Genomic DNA, 21,907 nt, shown 5'->3' with positions numbered 1-21,907 from the left:
CTGCCCTCCGGCAGGCGTTTCAGGATCCTCCGGACCAGGACCAGCAGACTAAAGAACAGTTTTTTCCCCAGAGCTGTCTCTTTATTGAACTCAAACCCCCGTTGATCCACTTCCCTCATTAACTGATAACTCTCCTACCTCACATCTGCCTTCACTTTGTTATTTGCACTACTGACTGTTTATTACAGTAACAACTGTTTACTTATGCATTCTGCACCACCATACCGTAACTGGATAATGCTCATCTGCACTGCCGACTGTATTTACAGTAACAATGTTTACATTTGCATTTTGCACCGTACTTCTAACTGGAATATGCAACCACTTTCCACTGCACTTTTACACTTTCTTTCGGATAGCTCTGTCCATAATTTATTGTACTAACTTAATCCACTGCTATATTCCTCATATTAGCCTAACATATTATTGTATACCTCTAACTGTAAAATTCTGTTCAAGTAATAACCGTCTGTATATTTATTCATAGTACATAGTCACCTGTAAATTCTGTTTATAGTAATAGCCATCTGTATATTTATTCATAGTACATATTCACCTGTAAATTCTGTTTATAGTAATAGCCATCTGTATATTTATTCACTGTATATATTCATCTGTAAATTCAGTTCTACTTATAGTAATAACCATCTCTCTACTTATACATATTTATATATATTCAGAACATTTTTATGTCCTGCACTTACGCAACCATTGTATATATCCTGCACTTGCTGCTATTGCACTTCTGGTTAGACCTAAACTGCATTTCGTTGCCTTGTACTTGTACTTGTGTAATGACAATAAAGTTGAATCTAATCTAATCTAATCTAAAACATCTGCGTAGATTTACGTTAGTTTTGAATGGCGTGTCTGACGCTGGTCTTTATGCCGTGAGTAGCCTAACGTTGATTCTAGGCCAGTGCTATCTGGGTGTATCCCTAAAGGTTCAGCCTAAATGAATGAAGGTCCTAGAAAGCCCATGTAGAGCGGCCAGGATTTGCATCGTCCACACATCGGCCGGAGAGCACTCGCGATCAGATGCCGATGTCGCGGCGACATTTTCCCAATTAGCAAACGCTCTCTGAGCTACATCTTGCCGATGGAACTTTGTGCATCGGGTCGACATCGGCCCAACGTACGTGTGCTATCTGGGATATTTATTTTATATATATATATATTATATTTATTTTATATATATATATATATTATATTTATTTTATATATATATATATATATATAATATTTATTTTATATATATATATAATATTTATTTTATATATATATATTATATTTATTTATTATATATATATATATATATATATATATATATATATATATATATATATATATATATATATATATATATATATATATATATACATAAATAAATAAATAAATATATATATAATATAAATATATATATAAAATAAATATAATATATATCTACTATTATTCTTGTGGTACATGTTTGAATGTGTACAATTGCCTAGTCCTGCATTGTTTTGATAGGTCCAAGTTTACCTCAGTTTTTTCTCTTGGACTTGATTAGTCCAAGGAGCACTTTGAATACCTGATGTTCTATTTTTGCTGTATACTTAATACATATATAATTGTAAACATTTTGGAAAATAAACAACTTTAATTTAATCTATATACATTTTGTGGAAACTAATTTATTTTTAGTGAAATTGAACACTGTATATTGACCCCCCAAAATAACACCTTGCCACCCCTTTGCCACCCCTGTTTTTAAAGTCTAGCTCCGCCACTGGTGCGCATGTGTCTCATTCATAGACCGTAACAAACGGAAGATTCTGCCATTTTAGATGCTGGAGTGCGCTTTTAGCTGTTCTTGATGATAACGCCTATAGACTTCGGATCACTTCTAGTCTGATTCAGCATAATACAAATCATCCAGATAATTCAGCAATTAATGTTATTCAGTTTAAATAGTGTCTATGTAAATAGTTTTCTTTCTGTTAGTCGGCTCATAGCCAACGTAGGCTACATTTACGGTTGAGGGCGCGGCTCAGAAACGAAAACTGACGAGCACTCGGAGGACTTTAATGACTCTACGGAACATCTAGACTATATTCACGGAACTCTACATCAAGATGAAGAACGCACTTATACTTGTTTTTTCCCCATTATTCTTGATAGGTAAGTTTGGTTTTTAAACATAGCTGCAGCACTTTCGGTTTCGTTTTTCTTCACACCGGATATGCGTGTTTTCTTTTCCATATTTTTTCTTATGTCTCATGCTAAGTTTCCAATACTGCGATCACTTTTATCAAGGTGCAGCAACACATTTTTGTATACTATTGTTCAACAACAATGCTTAGCCTCAGGGGCGGCGCTGAATTGGTGCGCACCATTACTGATTTTGCATGCGTAATGAAATAATTTATAGGCTATTAGATGTGCAGATTTGCTCTCTGCACATCTACAGTGCCAATTTACGTTGTCATTCACTCTCGATAAGAGAACCGCCCACTGGCTAGTGCTTTTGACACACATGTAGGCTAAAATGGCCAACCATGAGAAGTACGATCCAGCCAATGTCACAGAACCCATCACTGCTGAAGGCAGCTGCCAGTCCAGTAGATGGGTGTGAACGAAAGGACAGTGCTGTTCTTCTTCTTCTTTTTTTTGTGTGCACAATATGTAATTCCACCGTTTTAACACAAACTACATGTACCCCTGCTACCAGCGGGAGCTACTACGGTATGCACAGTAGGTCAATATTCACCATTAACCAAACGCTTTTCACCTGCCACAAGATTTCACAAGAAAGCAACAGACAGTGCATACATGCCTTTATTTTACTTATTTGCGACCTTACCATGTATTTTATTCCACTCATTTGTCTGTAATGCAGCGTGACGGCAGCATAGGTTCAGTGAAAGGAGGTAGCCAATTTAACCTTTAGATGCAGATGCAGACTAAAACTAATGTATGTTCTGTTGTAAAGCAAATGTGATTTTCATAACCCTGTTAATAAACATTAAGAAGATATTATGAGCCCTATAAAAGCAATACATTATTTAATTAAAAAAATCTAGGCTATTTACTCTTTACTAAAAAGTTATATTTGCTATTTACAAATAAAACAGATATGGAAAATATCAGTTTTATTTGTAAATGCATCAGGATTTTCATTTAATGTCCTATTAAAACCCAGCAGTATTTCTAAAACATATTGCAGTGCATTGTTGAACAATATATAAATATGAACAAAAATAAATATTAACTAACATTTCTTGAAACCTCAACACAGCACAATAATAATGGTAGCACTTCTCCAAAAATGGAACATGCTAACTTTTAGAAAAATATATTTTCATATCCTGTTCCCTTACCTGGTTCATTATCTGAGACCTTTGTCCACAAATATATATATATTTAATATTGCAGTGTTAGTTTTTATTTAACATCTAAAGCATGTTTTGTCCCTTAAGAATCAGTGATTCTTTAGGGCTAGCATTTGTCTAAGAGGCTATGTTGAATTTTTGAATATGCATCAGTGAAAACTGCAAAATAAACAAAAAAGCTTGTTCAGGCAAAGAAGAAAATATTATTTTTAATAATTAAAAATAAATTGAAATTTTAATAATCATCATTACTCATCCCTAACTGAATAGTGTTTTACCAATCATCCCTATGGGCTATTCTACCTACAGGACAGTTCAAAAACCAACACCGGTAGGCCTATGGCAAATCCCACACAAATGGACATATACTGAATTTAGACAATTTGAATGATTATTGAAAAATAATAAAATAGAACAGAGGACACAACAATATTTTGAACTTGCCAGTTGTCTTTTTAGCAGGTGACGGGACGTGCACTCCATTACAGCCAAATGAAATGAGTGGAATAAAATACATGGTAAGGTCGTAAATAAGGGTATGGTTGCTTTCGTACATCCATCTGGGAGTCGGGCAGCTGTAAAACAGTGAGAGATCTTGTGGCAGGCGAAACGCATTTGGTTAATGGTGAATATTGACCTTCTCTGCATACCGTAGTGGCTCCTGCTGGTAGCAGGGGTATGTACTGTAGTTTGTGTTAAAACGGCGGAATTACATAGCCTATTGTGTAAAAAATAGAATTGTCCTTTCATTCACACGCATCTACCCGACTGGCAGCTTCCTCCAGCAGTGGCAGGTTTTAGAGCAGCTGCCTTCAGCAGTGGCAGTTAGCCTATAGTCATGGTAGGTTTTTGGGGCAGCTCACCCTGCCACGCAAAGATTTTACTCCTTCTCTCATTTGCTCACGCGGTCAGCTGGTGATCGGTGTTAGTTTTCTCCAAAATAAAAGATGGGTTTATCTCTTGCAAGTGAAAAAATTAGGACAAAAGTATTATAATTTCCCTATACCAGGGGTACTCAATTAGAAACCTAAAAGGTCCACTCACCAAATTTTCCTTACGTCCAGGGTCCGGAACAGTGATGGTCAAAATCCAAAAACAGAACTCCAACAACAAAGGTGGTAAATCCCCCAAAACATTCAAACTATGTACAAAAGGTGACGTGGTCTGGCCTTATTAGTGTGAAAAGTGACACCTTTTTTGTGCCACCAGTTCTTGGGCATAAAAGGTGTGAGGGCCAGGCAGAGGCACTGATGTAAGTGTTCATTACTGAGGGTGCTCCTGTATTTGTTTTTCACCATATTCATGGTTGAAAAGGCAGACTCACAACAGTATGTTGAGGGAAACATGGTGAGAATTTGAAGGACCATCTTCTGGAAGAAAGGGACACCTGCTGCAGGGACCATCTTAGTCCAGAAGGTGGTAGGGTCACAGAGAGACTCCTGAAGTGCAAGGTTTTCCTGAAGCTCAATTAGCTCTGTTTGAAGAGAAGCAGCACTAGCCCATGGGCAGATTTTCAGGGCTTCAGTTGAAAATTCTGTGTTTTTGACAAGGAATGGATTTTCCATGCATAGTAAGACTTGTTTTCCCAGAGGGAAATCCCCAAAGCGAGTTTGAAAATGTTCAATCAGTTTGTCCAGGAATTCAGCATGATTGTGATGATGATATGTTCCTGCTGTTTGATTCAAAAGCTTTGGGAAGTGAAGCAGGTCCTTCTGTAAGTCACACTTGAACAGATCCAGTTTCTTCTGAAAGGCACAGACAGCTGATGTGAGGTTACACACTGTGTTATTTTTGCCTTGGAGCTTTGTGTTCAGATCATTGAGATGGGAGGTAATGTCAGTTAGAAATGCAACAATTTCTATTTTTTCTTCATTTTGCATGAATTCCACGAATTGTTTTGCTTTTGCACTCTTCTGATCCAACAGAAAGGTTTCCAACTCTTTCCGTAATGTCCAAAAGCGCTCCAGTACCTTGCCTTTACTAAGCCACGGGACATTGTTGTGGAGGAGCAAATCATCAAATTCTGCATTCACCTCTGTTAGGAATGAGCGCAACAAGCGATGCTGCAGAGCAGACGATGCCCTCAAAAAGTTCACAAGTCTCATTACTGTTGTCATGACCTCTGCATACTTTTCTTCAAGACTGGCACACAAAACCATCTGATGAATTATGCAATGATATGCAATGAGGTCAGGGTGATGAGCCCTCAAGCGTGCCACTAATCCCCTCTCTCTTCCAGTCATACATGCAGCTCCATCAGTATCAATGGAAATAACATGCTTCAGGTCTATCTCTCTGTCTCTCAACATCTGCATCAGTGCTTCATAAATATCATCCCCTCTTGTGTGTCCATGGAGGGCTGTGAGGCCTAACACATCTTCACAGAATTCTCCCTTCTCTTCATCAAAAAATCTGACAAACACCAGAAGTTGTGGGTTGTCTGTGTTGTCTGTGGATTCATCCAAAGCAAATGAAATGCATTTAGCTTTTTTTAATGCAGACTTCATCTGGTCAAGCAAATCATCAGCAAGGACTTCAGTTCGCTTTACAGCAGTGGTGTTAGACAAAGATATCTGATTTATTTTTTGAATGATGTCATCTTTTTGAGTTCCCTCAAACAGGGCAATTGCTATTTCATTCATGCATTCTTTCACAATCTCCGCGTCAGAGAATGGTTTCTTGTGCTTTCCTAAGACCCATGCCACTCTTAATGAGGCTTCAGTTGCGCGCTCTTGATGGGTGGCTGATCTAACTATTACACTGCATGCTGCTTGATATGATGATTGCAGTTGTTTGATTTTTCTGGCCCTTACCTCAGATTTTTGGGGGTAATTGTGGTCAAAGTGTCCATGCTTTGATTCATAATGACGTTTCACGTTTCCACTCTTGACAACGGCAACCGTCTCGTTGCAAATTAAACACATTGGTTTTGTGCTCCCCGCCGGCAGCACAAATGCATAACTGTCAGTCCACTCAGTCTTGTCAGTCTTAAATTCTCGATTTTCAGAATCGACTTTTCTCTTTTTGTCAGGTTTTGAGTACGCCATGATTTTCGCTAGCAAGGAAAACAGGTACCGTTAGCAGATGGATTAGCGCCTGCGTTGTTGTGAATGACACACACAACCCGTGTTGAGTGAGTGAGTTGTCATGGTGATTACAGTGATCACAGCTCCTGATTGGATCTTTGGATTGGACACAGATGATAGATAAACCACATCTAGTAGGAAAACAATATAGGAAATCACGCACGCACCAATAAAAACTTGCTTGGATCATAACTAAATTATAATGTTGATTTTGGCTTCGGTCCAAATTGTATTGCGTCTTTGTCCGGACCCGGACCGCGATCCGCCTATTGAGTACCCCTGCCCTATACTGTAGTGTAAAAGTATTTTCCAACAAAATAAGTATTTTCCTTTGTTAAATTTGCACACTGAACATGGGTTGAAACTATTCATTTCGATCTCTCAAAGGGCACCAGATTGATGCATTTAACCTTAAAATTATTATTTTTTTACTGGGGGCATGTCCCTGGACCAGGGCCGTTTTTAGGCATAGGCAAACTAGGCGGTCGCCTAGGGCGCCATCAGTAGGGGGGCGCCAATAAGCGCAATACTGGCACTAGATGTTTGTGTGTAAAGGGTGTCACGGTCACCCTAAAATGTTATTGCCGCCCCTACTAGTTCCCCCACACTATTGGATCAGAGAACGTCTCGGTTACGACTGTAACCTTAGTTCCCTGATAGGGAACGAGACGCTGCGTCACCGCTTTGGGAAACGCCTCTGCGTGATTGCGTCGTGAAGCACGTATGTCATCAGTCCAATAGAGAGACGGAACGTCATAGGCGGGTGACGTCATAGACCCGGAAGCTATAAAGCACACCGGCAAACACACGCCGTTAGCTTCTCAAGAAGGCCTGAAACAAAGCGCTTGCGGGCATGCGAGGAGTATGGCCGGGTGACGCAGCGTCTCGTTCCCTATCAGGGAACTAAGGTTACAGTCGTAACCGAGACGTTCCCCTTCAAGGGAACTCGAGCTGCGTCACCGCTTTGGGAACGAGAATACCCACGTCCCCATGCGAGCCTGGATGCCCGCCTGTAACAGCTACGAGGCGAGCACCCGAGACCCCGGAGTAGCAGAAATATCTAGTTCATAGAACCTGACAAAAGTATGCGGCGATGACCACCCCGCCGCATCACACACTTCCTGCAGGGAGGCCCCTGCCAAGAGAGCTTGAGAAGCAGCCATACTCCTAGTGGAGTGGGACCGAACAGCCAAAGGAGAGGGCTGTCCGGCCGCCACATAAGCCAGTGAGATAGCCTCGACTACCCACTTGCTCATCCTCTGCTTTGACACCGGACCCCCACGGGATGGAGGTCCGTAGCAAACAAATAACTGATCAGTTTTCCTCCACAGGGCAGCTCTGTGGACATAGGCGTCTAAAGCGCGAACTGGACAAAGCAGATTTAACTTTTCCTGGTCTGACGTCACAAAGGGAGGAGGACAGAAGGCCTGGAGCACAATAGGTCTCACAGGATTAGTGAGGACCTTAGGAATATACCCGAGCCTCGGAGAGAGAAAGGCCTTAGCCATACCCGGGCAAACTCCAAGCATGAGGGTGCGACAGAGAGGGCTTGCAAGTCCCCAATTCTTTTAAGAGAAGAAATAGCAAGAAGAAAAATAGTTTTGAAAGTGAGAAACTTTCAGAAACTTCCTCGAGCGGCTCGAAGGGAGCCTCGGAAAGGCCTTGAAGGACGATGGATAAGTCCCAGGCCGGCACCCTGGTGCATGTCACAGGTCTCAGCCTCAAGGTTCCACGGAGGAAACGAGTTACTAGAGGGTGTCGCCCTAATGAAACTCCACTCAAAGGAGTGTGGTAAGCAGCTATGGCCGCCACGTACACCTTTAGTGTGGAGGGGGCTAACCCAGCAGAGAATCTCTCCTGCAGGAACTCCAGCACCACGCTCGCAGGGCAGTTAACTGGATCCTGCAGGTGATCTCGACACCATAAGGTGAAGAGTCTCCACTTTAGGTAGTACAGTTTCCTCGTAGAAGGAGCTCTGGAGTGTAGAATGGTCTCAACAACCTCAGTTGAGAGACCGGAACTTATGAGCTGGGCCCCCTCAGAGGCCAAGCCCACAGTTTCCACAACTCCGGGCGGGGGTGAACAAAAACTCCGCCCGCCTGAGAGAGAAGGTCCCTCCTGAACGGGATCTCCAGGGGAGAGCCGTCGAGAAGAGACACCAGATCCGAGAACCATACCCGGCCCGGCCAGAACGGGGCTACTAGCAGGAGACGGGCACCGTCCCGGCGCACTCTCTCTAGAACTCCCGGAAGCAGAGCGATCGGGGGGAAAGCGTACAGGGGCAGCCTCGGCCACTCCTGTACCATCGCATCCAGTCCGAGAGGAGCTGGAGGCGACAGGGAGAACCACAGATGACAATGAGAGTTCTCGTGAGTGGCGAACAGGTCCACTTGGGCCCTGCCGAACTTCTCCCAAAGGAGCTCCACCACATCGGTGTGGAGTCTCCACTCCCCGGGCCTTGGCCCCTGCCTCGACAGGATATCTGCTTCGACGTTCAACCGCCCAGGAATGTACATAGCCCTGACTGACAGCAATTTCCCCTGAGCCCAGAGGAGGATAAGGTGCGCCAGCTTGTATAAGCGACGGGACCTCAAACCCCCCTGATGGTTGATGTAGGAGACCACCGATGTGCTGTCTGTGCGTACAAGCACATGATGGCCCCTGAGATGCGGCAGGAAGTGCTTCAGAGCCTGAAACACCGCCAACATTTCCAGGCAATTTATATGCCACGAACGCTGGTGCTCCTGCCACAGACCCTGGGCCGAGCGACCACTCATGGTCGCCCCCCAGCCCGTCAGGGAGGCATCCGTGGTCAGAGAAGTACGCTGACACGGTGCCCCCAGCGACGGGCCCTGGGTCAGGAACCTGGGGTCCTTCCACATAACCAAGGTGCGGAGACACCGCCGCGTTGCCTTGATTACGCGAAAGGGGTTCCCCCTCGGGGAAAAACCCCCGGTCTTGAGCCACCACTGTAGCGGCCTCATGAACAGCAGGCCCGAAGGAATAACGTTGGACGCGGCTGCCATCAGACCCAACAGTCTCTGAAACTGCTTTACAGTGAGCGGCTGGTCTAGCTTCACCCCTTTCACGGCTGAGAGGATCGACCCCACGCGAGGCTCCGACAGACGAGCCTGCATAGCGACCGAATCCCAACTCACCCCGAGATAAGTGATCTTCTGCACAGGAGAGAGAACACTCTTCTTGGAGTTGAGCCTCAGCCCCAACCTCCTCATATGCGCGAGAACAACATCTCGATGCTGAACCGCGAGACGCGCTGACTGTGCTAGTTTCAGCCAGTCGTCGATGTAATTGAGAATGCGGATCCCCTGCAAACGCAAGGGAACCAGAGCAGCGTCCACACACTTTGTGAACGTGCGAGGTGAAAGGGCTAAACCGAAAGGAAGCACTCGATATTGGTACGCTTCTCCCCTGAAAGCGAACCTCAGGAACTTCCTGTGCTGCGGAAGGATGGAGACATGGAAATATGCATCTTTGAGATCTATCGTGACAAACCAGTCCTCGGACCTGATCTGAGACACGATCTGTTTGAGTGTCAGCATCCTGAACTTGAGCTTTGCCACGGCTCGGTTCAGGACGCGAAGATCCAAGATGGGGCGCAGCCCACCATCCTTCTTTGGCACTATGAAGTACCTGCTGTTAAAGCCTGACTCCCTGTCCGGGGGGGGAACCCTCTCTATAGCCCCCTTTTGCAGCAGAGTCTGTACTTCTTGAGTCATAACCAGAGCCTGCACCGGGTCCACCACAGTGGAGAGGACCCCGTTGAAGCTGGGGGGACGGCATCTGAACTGAATCGCGTACCCCAACTTTACACATCGCAGGACCCAACGAGATATGTGAGGCAGATTTTCCCACTCTGACACAAAATCTACTAAGGGAACCAGCCTCTCGAGGCTGGTCTCTGATGTACTCTGCACCGCGAGTGCAGCGCCCTGAAGCGGCGAACCGGCAGGGAACGACTGACTCGACGGCATAGTTTCCCTCCGCAGAGGGTGCGGGCCATCCTCGAATGACCCGCGGGGCTCCTCCGCGCCCCGGCACTCGGGCGGGGTTGGCGGACTGACCCCGTGAGGGTACCGCGGACGCACGGGTACCGTGTACAGCGGTAAGCACCGTGCGCCCGCGGAGGGGATCACCCTCACTGTCCTGGGCCCAGAGGCGTCAGGACTTCTTTGACGCAGCCTTCCTCGCCACAATGACTGTCCTCAGATCAGCCCTGGGGTTAGAAGGCTGCGCCTGTGAGCGCCGCGCACCCGACGACCCTTTCTGCGGGGGTGTACGAGTGGCGACACTCACTCTTTGCTGCGCCCTGTGCGAGGAGCTCGTACTCGGCGTCTGCTGCTCCCGCCCAGCAGCAGACGAGACCTGGGGCTTACGGGGAAGGAACTGCTTGAGCGCCGCTGCCTGTTTTTTCGCTTCCAGGAACCTGTCGGTAACCGTGGTGACAGCGTCACCGAACAGGCCCTCCGGAGACAGCGGCGCATCAAGCAAAAAGCTCTTGTCCCTTTCCTTAATGTCCGTAAGGTTCAGCCATAAATGCCTCTCCGTGGCCACTAGGGCTGCCATAGAACGGCCGACGCATCGGGCCGTCTCCTTGGTGGCACGGAGAGCGAGATCGGCAGTCGATCGAAGTTCATTAATAGTATCGACTCCGATCTCGTGGCTTTCCCCCAGGTCCCTTAGCAGATCAGCCTGATATGCCTGCACAATAGACATCGTGTGCAGACACGCGGCGGCTTGACCTGCTGCCGAGTATGCTTTGCCCACAAAAGATGATGTCACTTTAAGAGGTTTTGTGGGCAAGGTCGGAGCCTTTACGGTCGACGCAGACTCGGGTGACAGATGGCTCGCAAGCGTCTGTTCAACCCGAGGCAGCTGACCATAACCGTGTCTTTTACACCCCGCGATATTGCTATAAACAGACGTTTGCGGGGTGAAAATGCGTGCAGACACGGGCCGCTTCCAAGACCTCGACACCTCGGTGTGGAGGTCCGGGAAAAACGGCAGACTCCTTCGAGGAGGCTGAACAGAGCGCGCGGGGAGAAAGCGCTCGTCGAGTCTGCTTTTTACGGCAGCTCGCTCATGATGTTCATGTGGCCAGTCAATGTGTAGTCTGGCCACCGCTCTGCTCAGCACCTCCATGAGCTCCTCACTTGCAGGGGAATGAAGTGACGAGTCTCCACCCCCTGCATCGATGCTACAGACATCAACCTCCTCGGAGGAAGATAGCTGCAGTATCGCGGCCGCTCCCCGGGCGGGAGAAGCCGCAGAGCGGGCTCCCGATCCCAGAGAGGCAGCGCTGGATCTGGCGGGTGAAGGAAGAGATAGGGCGGGGCCCGTCTCCATCCCCTCCGTCAGATCCTTTTGCGAACCCCACGACATGAGTCGCCGCTGAGCCTCAGCAGCAGCGGGACCCGTGCCGTGGGGAGCGCCAACCGGGACGCCCTCCTCGAAGAGCGCCCGGCGGGATCGCAGCACGCGAAGAGGCAGAGCCTCACAATGCTCGCAGCCGGCACCCTCGAGTGCCGACTGCGCGTGCTGCTCTCCCAAACAAACAACGCACATCAAGTGTGTATCCCCGCTCGTGATGTAGCGTGAGCAGGGAGGAACACACTGTCTGTAACGCTGTTCGCTCGTCATAATTTTTTTCTCTTTTTATCAATGTGGTGAGAGTGCAAACGAACAAAACAGTCTGAACTCAGACACAACACAAAGACACTTTGGACAGATATTACACAGAGCGCTTGTTGAAGGCAACAGAAGCTAACGGCGTGTGTTTGCCGGTGTGCTTTATAGCTTCCGGGTCTATGACGTCACCCGCCTATGACGTTCCGTCTCTCTATTGGACTGATGACATACGTGCTTCACGACGCAATCACGCAGAGGCGTTTCCCAAAGCGGTGACGCAGCTCGAGTTCCCTTGAAGGGGAACTGTCAATCTGACGATTCCTATATGCCATCAGATCAGAGTAGGCTACTGTCAAAAAAGTTCGCGTTTGGAGCGCTGAACAACATTAGATCAATGAGCTCGGTCAATGCTTTGGCAAGTTAACCCTATTTTTAACCATACAATAAAGCTAAATTCAAACTAAAGGCCAATTAAAATAACAGGTACAAATCTGTATTTTGTTAGGGCAGTATTTGTGGCAGTCGAGGAATCACGCTGTTAAATGGGCAGATAGCATTGCTCGTGTGTATGTTAGAGGCAAAATATAACTGCATACTCACTTCAGCATTTCATGAGTGTGCAGTTATATTTTGACTCTATAAAGCTTTCTTCTCTTACTTGCACCTCCAAAAGGTTTTTGCGCCAATGGATCGCTAAAAGAATCAGTGTGTTTTGTAATTGTCCCATATAAAACTTTAACATCCAATTTAAAAATGGTATAATAAAATGTGCAAATTCACAACATGAATAAATCCTTTATTAAAGGAACACTCCACTTTTTTGGAAAATAGGCTAATTTTACAAGTCCCCTAGAGTTAAATAGTTGAGTTTTACTGTTTTTGAATCCATTCAGCCGATCTTTGTATCTGGCGGTAGCACTTTTAGCATAGCTTAGCATACATCATTGATTCTGATCAGTCCGTTAGCATCTCATTCAAAAAATGACCAAAGACACTTTCATTATTTTTCCTATTTAAAACTTGACTCTTCTACAGTTACATAGTGTGCTAAGACCAACTGAAAATGAAAAGTTGTGATTTTCTACACCTATATGGCTAGGAACTACTTTCTCATTCCTGCGTAATAGTCGCGGATCTTCGCTGCCATGGCTGCAGCAGTGCAATGAAATTACGCAGCGTCTGAAAGTAGCCCCCAGCTAGGTAACTTTCAATGTGACCGGCACTAAGTTTGTGTAGTTGCAGAGAAAGTTTCAGGCTTGCAGTCGACAAATTGTGTTGTGGATTTACCTGTGTGATTAGCCATTAGGGCTGTCAAAAAAAATTTTGAATTTCGAATATTCGTCGAATTTACAAAAAAAGGTCAAGTTGACTGTTTGGTGTTTTTCACCAACAATATGTTGATGTTTAGTGAGTGGAAATGGATTGTTCCCTTTCAGTCGGTCACGTTCGATGTACGTCGGACGTACCGACAAATTGGGATCACTTCTGGGAGCCCCTATCAGCTTCGAGCTATATAGAACCGGCCAATGAACAACTGGATCGCTGCATCGGAGGGGGAGTTTCAGTCCTCGGAGGATGAAGGTTCGGCTGTACTGCCTCCCTCTGGGAGAGTGGCATATGACTGCTCCTCCACCGTGTCCCGAACCCTCTAGGTTGGATGATTGGTTCCTCGGGGCGGCTCGCGCTGGTTCTCAGCGTCCCGCCCCGACACCATTCTTCCCGGAGGTGCATGAGGAGCTCACAAGGTCGTGGACGGCACCTTTTTCTGCCAGAAACCGGCCGAGTGACTCCTCCCCCCTCACTACCCTCGACGGCGGACCGGCCAAGGGGTACGCGGAAATCCCGCCAGTGGAGCGTGCTATCGCGATGCAACTGTGTCCGGCGACCGCCTCTAACTGGCGCGGTGGCCCGCGTCTCCCTTCCCGAGCCTGTAAGTTCTCCTCCAGTCTGACTGGGAAGGCTTACAAGGCTTGTGGACAGGCTGCGTCCGCCCTGCATGCCATGGTGTTGCTTCAGGTCCACCAGGCCCATGTACTCCTTGACATGCACGAGGGTAGGCCTGACCCAAAGCTCCTCCGGGAGCTCCGGATGGTGATGGACCTCGCCCTTCGGGCGACGAAAGTCACCGTCCGTTCCATCGGTCAGGCGATGTCCACGCTTGTGGTCCAGGAGCGTCATCTCTGGCTCAACCTGGCCGACATGAGGGAGACCGACAAGTATCGGTTCCTGGACTCCCCCATCTCGTCGGCCGGGTTGTTAGGCGACGCAATCGAGAGCTTTGCCCAGCAGTTCTCGGCCGCCCAGAAGCAGACGGAGGCCATCAAGCACATCCTGCCCTGGCGGCCCGCTGCTACCTCCACCCAGCCGCCGGCGGCACCGCCTCTGACTGCTCATCGCCGAGGACGTCCGCCCGCCGCCGCCCCCGCCAAGGCACCGTAGCAGCCTAATACCAGCCGACGGCGTGGGGCCGCTCAGGCCGCTGCCAAGCCAGGTGGCAAGTGTCGTTGCAAGCGACCCCTAGACGGGCCGCTCAGAGATGGAGGAGACTGCTCTTCGGGAGATGGCTGCAGCACCACTCCCTTCAAAAGAATCTTTTGTTTGAATTCTGTTTGCACCCAAAACTTCAATAAAAGAGCAGTTTCCAATATCTCTGGGTGCAAAGAGAGTGCGCGTGGCGGTGGTCGACGCTCCCATGCCTCGCCACCCTCAGGTGCCTCTCCCTTCGCTAGCAGGGGACGCCGGCTGTGGGGACGCACTCAAGCGGCCTCCCCAAACTCGCACGTCCCCTCTGCGGATGCAGGTAAGTGTTGCACAGCACACTCAGATCCCGCTTCGGGCCGCTCCCATGCCGTCCGAGCCGGATCCCTGCGTTCCGCCTCGCTGCCCCGCTGCGGGTACGTCGGTGGTGCCGTTGGTCCCCCTAGTTCGGAGTCTGGGAGCCTGGCTAGCGCTTCCCAGCCCGTCTCGGTGGCTCCTCCGTACCATCAGACTCGGCTATGCGATTCAGTTCGTCCGGCGTCCACCCAAGTTCAGGGGCGTTCACTTCACGACAGTAGACAGCTTGTACTTCATTGTACCCAAGAAAGGCGGTGGGTTACGGCCGATCTTGGACCTGCGATTCCTGAACCGGTCCCTTCACAGGCTGCCGTTCAGAATGCTAACGCAGAAGCGCATCTTCAGGTGCGTCCGTCCCCAAGATTGGTTTGCAGCGATCGACCTGAAGGACGCGTACTTTCATGTCTCGATTCTCCCTCGACACCGGCCCTTTCTGCGCTTCGCCTTCGAGGGACGGGCATATCAGTATCATATCATATCAGTCTTGCCCTTCAGCCTGTCCCTGTCACCCCGCGTCTTTACGAAGGTTGCGGAGGCGGCCATTGCTCCCATGAGAGAGCATGGTGTTCGCATTCTCAACTACGAACACAGGGACAAGGTGCTCAGTCACCTCAGCCAGTTGGGACTTCGGGTCAACTGGGAGAAGAGCAAACTCTGTCCCACACAGAGGATCTCTTTTCTCGGTATGAAGATAGACTCGGTCGCCATGACAGCGTGCCTCACAGAGGAGCGTGTCCAGTCAGTGTTGAACTGCCTGAATTCGTTCAGAGGCAGGACAGCGGCACCACTGAAACATTTTCAGAGGCTCCTGGGGCATATGGCATCCACAGCCGCAGTAACGCCGTTGGGATTGCTTCTTATGAGACCGCTTCAATGCTAGCTACACGACCGAGTCCCGAGATGGGCGTGGCACAGCGGAACCCTCCAAGTGACTCCGAGGTGCCGCCAAACCTTCAGCCCCTGGTCGGACCCTTCGTTTCTACGGGCGGGAGTTCCCCTAGAACAAGTGTCCAGGCACTCCGTTGTCTCCACGGATGCCTCATCCACGGGCTGGGGTGCCACGTACAACGGGCTTGCAGTTTCGGGTCTGTGGACGGGGCCTCAACTGCAATGGCATATCAATTGCCTCGAGTTGTTAGCAGTTCGTCTTGCACTCAGCCGCTTCAAAGTTCCGCTCAGAGGCAAGCACGTTCTGGTCCGTACGGACAACACTGCGGCCGTAGCGTACATCAACAAACAGGGTGGTCTATGCTCCCGTCGCATGCCACAACTCGCTCGCCATCTCCTCTTATGGAGTCAGAAGCATCTGAGGTAGCTTCGTGCCATTCACATTCCGGGCCTGCTCAATCGTGCAGCCGACGAGCTGTCACGTCAGCCGGTACTTCCGGGAGAGTGGCGACTCCATCCCCAGGTGATCCAGTTGATCTCAAGTCGTTTCAGGGCCGCACAGGTAGACCTGTTTGCCTCCCCAGAGATGACCCACTGTCAGTGGTTTTATTCCTTGAACGAGGGGACCCTCGGGTCGGATGCCCTGGCTCACAGCTGGCCCCGGGACCAACGCAAATATGCGTTTCCCCCAGTGAGCCTTCTTGCGCAGACACTGTGCAAGGTCAGGGAGGATGAGGAGCAGAATTCGAGAATTCGAGCCCGGTAACTCTCATGTGATCATGAGACCCCGGCCTGGATATGTGCCCAAGGTTCCCACTACTCCCTTCCGGGACCAAGGGGTGATCCCGCAAGCGCTGCCTTCGGAGGAGGCAGACCCAGCCCTAGCTTTTCTATGTCCCGTCCGTGCTCTCCGGACTTACGTGGACAGAACGCAAAGCTTCAGGACCTCAGAGCAGCTCTTCGTCTGTTACGGAGGACAGCAGAAGGGAAAGGCTGTCTCCAAGCAGAGGATGGTCCACTGGATAGTTGATACCATCGTCTTGGCTTATTAGTTCCAAATAAGTCCCCTTATTAGTAACACCGAAGTGCCCGTTCTAGTATCGGCTTGCTGCGCCATTCCCTCCCTCATGGTATGGATATGTGCGCTTATCTGTTCCAGGTGAGTTCCCCAGAATGGCGAACCCTGTTGAGTCCTCCGCAACCCACGGCAGTCGGACGTGGCGGAGCGTTCGATGCCAGGTCTAACACTCATATGCATTGGTGGAACTTGTGTTAGGCTGGGTTCCATATGTTGTGACCCCCACGGCGGTCCCATATGTGTATTCTTCCACGGTACGGCTCCCTACGGCGAGCCCGTGTCTTTCCCTCGGCAGAGTACTCTCTGCCATCTCAGTAAGGTGTTGTTCCCCCGCCTCTGAATGGCCGAGGCCACCCCTGGGGCTTCCGTATGTTGTGCTGCCCACGGCCAGCCCATACGTGTATTCTCCACATATTAACTCCCTCCGGGCATGATGTGGCTTCCGCAGCAGCCTTCACAGGCACGCTTTCCCAGTGTTATCCAATACAGTCAGCTGAGTGGGTCTTGCGGAACAGCAGCTTTGACTCTCCCTGCGTGAATTTCCCCGCCCGCATCAGATCGGGGTCTGAGGGGCTCATCGCTGGGCGCTGGAAGTGGTAGTAACTATAGCGTTTTCCAAAGGGATCCCAATTCCCTTCCTGAAAGGGAACGTCTCGGTTACGTATGGTAACCCTCGTTCCCTGAAGGAGGGAACGGAGACGTACGTCCCGTCGCCACAGTTGCTGTACCATCACTGCAGGGCCGAGTCACTAAGTTCGGCTCCTCAGTGAAAAACAGCGTGCTCGCTTCCTGTTTATACCCGCGGCGCGGGGCGGAGCGCGAGATGCAAATCTCGCACGCCAATTGTTCATTGGACGGTTCTATATAGCTCGAAGCTGATAGGGGCTCCCAGAAGTGATCCCAATTAGTCGGTACATCCGACCTACGTCTCCGTTCCCTCCTTCAGGGAACGAGAGTTACCATACGTAACCGAGACGTTTCTGAATGTCCGTTTGCTATTTTGTGTCCACATTACGTTGCCTGTTGAAGCGTGTCTTCTCAGGTTACTGATGCACTTGCAGTTTTATGCACTTTTGTTACCTAATTTTCCTTACATGCTCATTAATGAAATTATATTTTATTTAATAACAATTGTTTTAAAAAAGTTAATGCACTGTAAAAATTGAATGTCATTTCATTTCAATAAAATATGCGATGCTTGATTTGGTTTACATTTGCTTGTTGCGCTCGCTTGCGCCCTCTTGTGGCCATAGGAGACAATACAGTACATTTTCCATCTAACATTTAAATATTGCCTTTAGAATTCAAATATAATTCGAATTTTGCTAATATTTATGAAAGAATTTCGAATTTAGCTTTTCAGACATTTTGACAGCCCTATTAGCCATGGTTCTGTGTGTTGTAAAGGGCTGTGATAGTAAGTCGAAGGTGTATACTACCACCATGTTTCACAGAATACCAACGAATCATTGTGCCGTTGCAGCCATGGTACGGCCGTGAAGATCCGCGACTATTATGCAGGAATGAGAAAGTAGTTCCTAGCCTATAGGTGTAGAAATTCGCAACTTTTCATTTTCAGTTGGTCTTAGCACACGATGTAACTGTAGAAGAGTCAAGTTTTAAATAGGAAAAATATTGAAAGTGTCTTTGGTCATTTTTGAATGAGATGCTAATGGACTGATCAGAATCAATGATGTATGCTAAGCTATGCTAAAAGTGCTACCGCCAGATACAAAGATCGGCTGAATGGATTCAAAAACGGTAAAACTCAACTATTTAACTCTAGGGGACTTGTAAAATGAGCCTATTTTCAAAAAAAGTGGAGTGTTCCTTTAAATCACGTTGTCGAATTTAACGTATCTTTATGAATGGTGTTGAATGCTGAATCGATTCATACCGTTCTAATAGTGCTCAAGGCAAGCAGCGTCGTATACACAGAGGGCAAAGTGTTGCATTATTTAAAGGGGAAGTCACGCATCAATGAGTAACAAAAACACACTGAATAAGTATTTATTCGTATTACTTTCATGTGAAATGTAATAATAACACATAATAATTATGTAGTTATGTCTGAGAACAATTTGTTAACAACTAGGGACTGCACACATATAGGCTATATATTATAGGCCTAGGGCTATACAGGCATCTGGCTACACAATGTTACTGGTATTCATTTTAATCCTTATCAACAAATATATACAAATATAATTTGGTATGTATGTATTTGTTAATTAATACCAGTAATACCAATGTTGCTTTTTAAAATTTGACTCGGGGCACCAATAAGGATTTCCCTAGGGTGTCAGAATGGCTAGAAACGGCACTGCCCTGGACCCTGGACAGAGGTTCACATAACATCAAAATCCTGTGGGAAACACTGATTAGTTTAAGAACTATACTATAGTAAGTATAGTACAATAGAGTCCTATACTAAAACTGTTAAAGGGTTAGTTCACCCAAAAATGAAAATTCTGTCATTAATTACTCACCCTTATGTCGTTCGAGACCCGTAAGACCTCCGTTCATATTCGGAACACAAATGAAGATATTTTTGTTGAAAGCTGATGCTGAGAAAGGCTTCAGTTAGGCCTCCATTGGCATTCAGTACACTGACACTTCCAAGATCCATGAAAGGCACTAAAAACGCCGTTACAAAGTCCATCTCACCACAGTGACTCTACAATAATCTTACGATGCGACGACAATAGTTTTTGTGCGCAAAAAAAAATCAAAATAACACCTTTATCCAGCTTGTTATTGCCTTCCGCGTGTGCCTCCACAACGCATGCGCGAGAATATGACGGAGCGCCGGGGCTCGGGATTCCATGAAATGCGCACTTTAACCCCATTTTGAGCACTACGCCGAGACCTAAAGCACGATCGATGTAGAATCCAACAGCTGAGATACGCGCGTCTTCCTCTGATTGTAAACAAATCACTTCTGGGTCATCTGTCCGAACGCCGGATCTGCGTCATATTCTCGCGCATGCGTCGTTGAGGCACACACGGAAGGGAGTAACAAGTTGGATAAAGGTGTTATTTTGATTTTTTTTGCGCACAAAAACTATTGTCGTCGCATCGTAAGATTATTGTAGAGTCACTGTGGTGAGATGGACTTTGTAACAATGTTTTGAGTGCCTTTTATCCGTCTTGGGAGTATAAGTGTACTGAATGCCAATGGAGGCCTTTCTCAGCCATCAGCTTTCAACAAAAATATCTTCATTTGTGTTCCGAATATGAACGGAGGTCTTACGGGTCTCGAACGACGTGAGGGTGAGTAATTAATGACAGAATTTTCATTTTTGGGTGAACTAACCCTTTAAGGTCAAATTAAAATGTCCTTGGACAAATGAACACATACCAGGATCAACTAAATGCTGGGTTTTCAAAAGTATGAGAAGTTTGCGGGTCCATTGTTGCAGTAAACTTGCAAACGTTCATGAATGAATAATTTATGGATGCACACCTATCTGTTATTGCAGGGACATTGACTTTACACACTTTTTCACTCCCCAAACAGTGAAAGCAGTTTATTGCAGATTTATTTAAATGAAAAACGTTTCGGTTACTAACGTAACCTCGGTTCCCTAAGATGAGGGAACGAGTATTGCGTTTTGCTAAAACGCTATGGGGGAATTCCTTTCCTCGAGATATTGAAGCAAATTTTTATCCAAAAATACCTTCTATACGCAGTGCAGCTGCACAACTCTCAGCAGGAAGCAGCTGCGTGCTGATTGGCTGTGCCGCTGCAACTGCAGCAACCTATAGCGAGACCGTGGGGCGGGACGGACCAATCAGGTCCTTCCAAACTCCCGCCACAAGGGGCAACATAATTTGCATAGCCTAGGGTATATAAGACCCACTCTCGCAAGGTTAGTCAGGTTAATCGACTGAAGCGACTCCTGAGCAAGTGAGCAAGCACGGCAAGCAAAACGCAATACTCGTTCCCTCATCTTAGGGAACCGAGGTTACGTTAGTAACCGAAACGTTCCCTTACGAGAGTACTCTCGTATTGCGTTTTGCTAAAACGCTATGGGGGACCAATGCAAAACGCCGTACTTGCTTAACGGCTCTAAAGCCGACGACACCAAACCCAGGCCAACCTAGGTGGGCCCGTAGTATGATATCAATAATTCAGAATGGGCCAGACCTGAGTCGGGCCCTCATGAGAATGAACACGATATTCGTGCAATAAAGTATAGACCAGACATAATCGGGTCAGGAATAATGAGTGGCCAGACACTTCGGGCCGTATAAGGAATATGCTTATGACTTATACAATATTCAACCCAGGCCGGACTTATCGAGCCTTAAGGGGTTAATCTGTTCATACAGCAAGAAGCCCAGCTTGTAAAGCCGGAACATCTAAATTATAGAATCTGATAAAAGTGGACGGGGAGGCCCAGCCTGCCGCCGCACAGATATCATTCAGAGAAATGCCAGTAGACCAAGCCCACGAAGAGGCCATGCCTCTAGTAGAATGGGCTTTAATGCCTAAAGGGCAGCCGAGATCTTTAGACTCATAGGCCAGTGAGATAGCATCCACTATCCACCGTGACAGGGTCTGCTTTGTAACCGCGCACCCTCGGGTGCGTCCGCCAAAGCATACAAAGAGCTGTTCAGTTTGCCTGTAAGCAGCGGAACGCTCTATGTATATTCTCAGCGCTCTGACAGGACAGAGCAAATTAGCATCTATTTCATCTGACTGTGATGAAAGTGCCGAAAGTGAAATAACCTGTGCTCTGAACGGAGTTGAAAGCACTTTAGGTACATATCCATGTCTTGGTTTGAGGACGACTTTGGAGTCGTTTGGCCCAAATTCCAGACACGAGGCGCTCACAGAGAGCGCGTGCAGATCACCCACTCGCTTAACTGATGCAATCGCTAGCAGAAAAGCGGTCTTTAGTGACAGGAGCTTTAAGCTCACAGAATGCAGAGGCTCAAATGCAGAGCTCTTCATGGCATCCAGGACCGTGGACAGGTCCCAAATAGGGACTGAAGGG

General features: G+C 47.6%; 1 protein-coding gene across 5 annotated transcripts in view; it reads left to right on the top strand.

Moving 5' to 3' along the window:
• The first annotated feature begins 1,777 nt into the window (after positions 1-1,777).
• LOC307120266 (uncharacterized protein) overlaps positions 1,778-21,907 on the top strand; it is a 55,631-nt gene continuing 35,501 nt past the window's right edge. For 3 of the 5 annotated variants that reach the window (XM_079807201.1, XM_079807202.1, XM_079807198.1), the window contains exon 1: positions 1,787-2,160. In XM_079807201.1, the coding sequence (XP_079663327.1) occupies positions 2,115-2,160 (46 nt within the window). In that variant the 5' untranslated portion in view covers positions 1,787-2,114. Of the gene's footprint in view, positions 2,161-21,907 lie in introns of all 5 variants that reach the window. The other 2 variants (XR_013815761.1, XR_013815762.1) reach the window with 1 other exon arrangement.

This window comes from Gobio gobio, assembly GCF_949357685.1.
Source record: "Gobio gobio genome assembly, chromosome: 24".
NCBI lineage: Eukaryota > Metazoa > Chordata > Actinopteri > Cypriniformes > Gobionidae > Gobio > Gobio gobio.
Note: the sequence above shows the minus strand (reverse complement) of the source record. Positions and strands in the feature narration are given on the sequence as shown.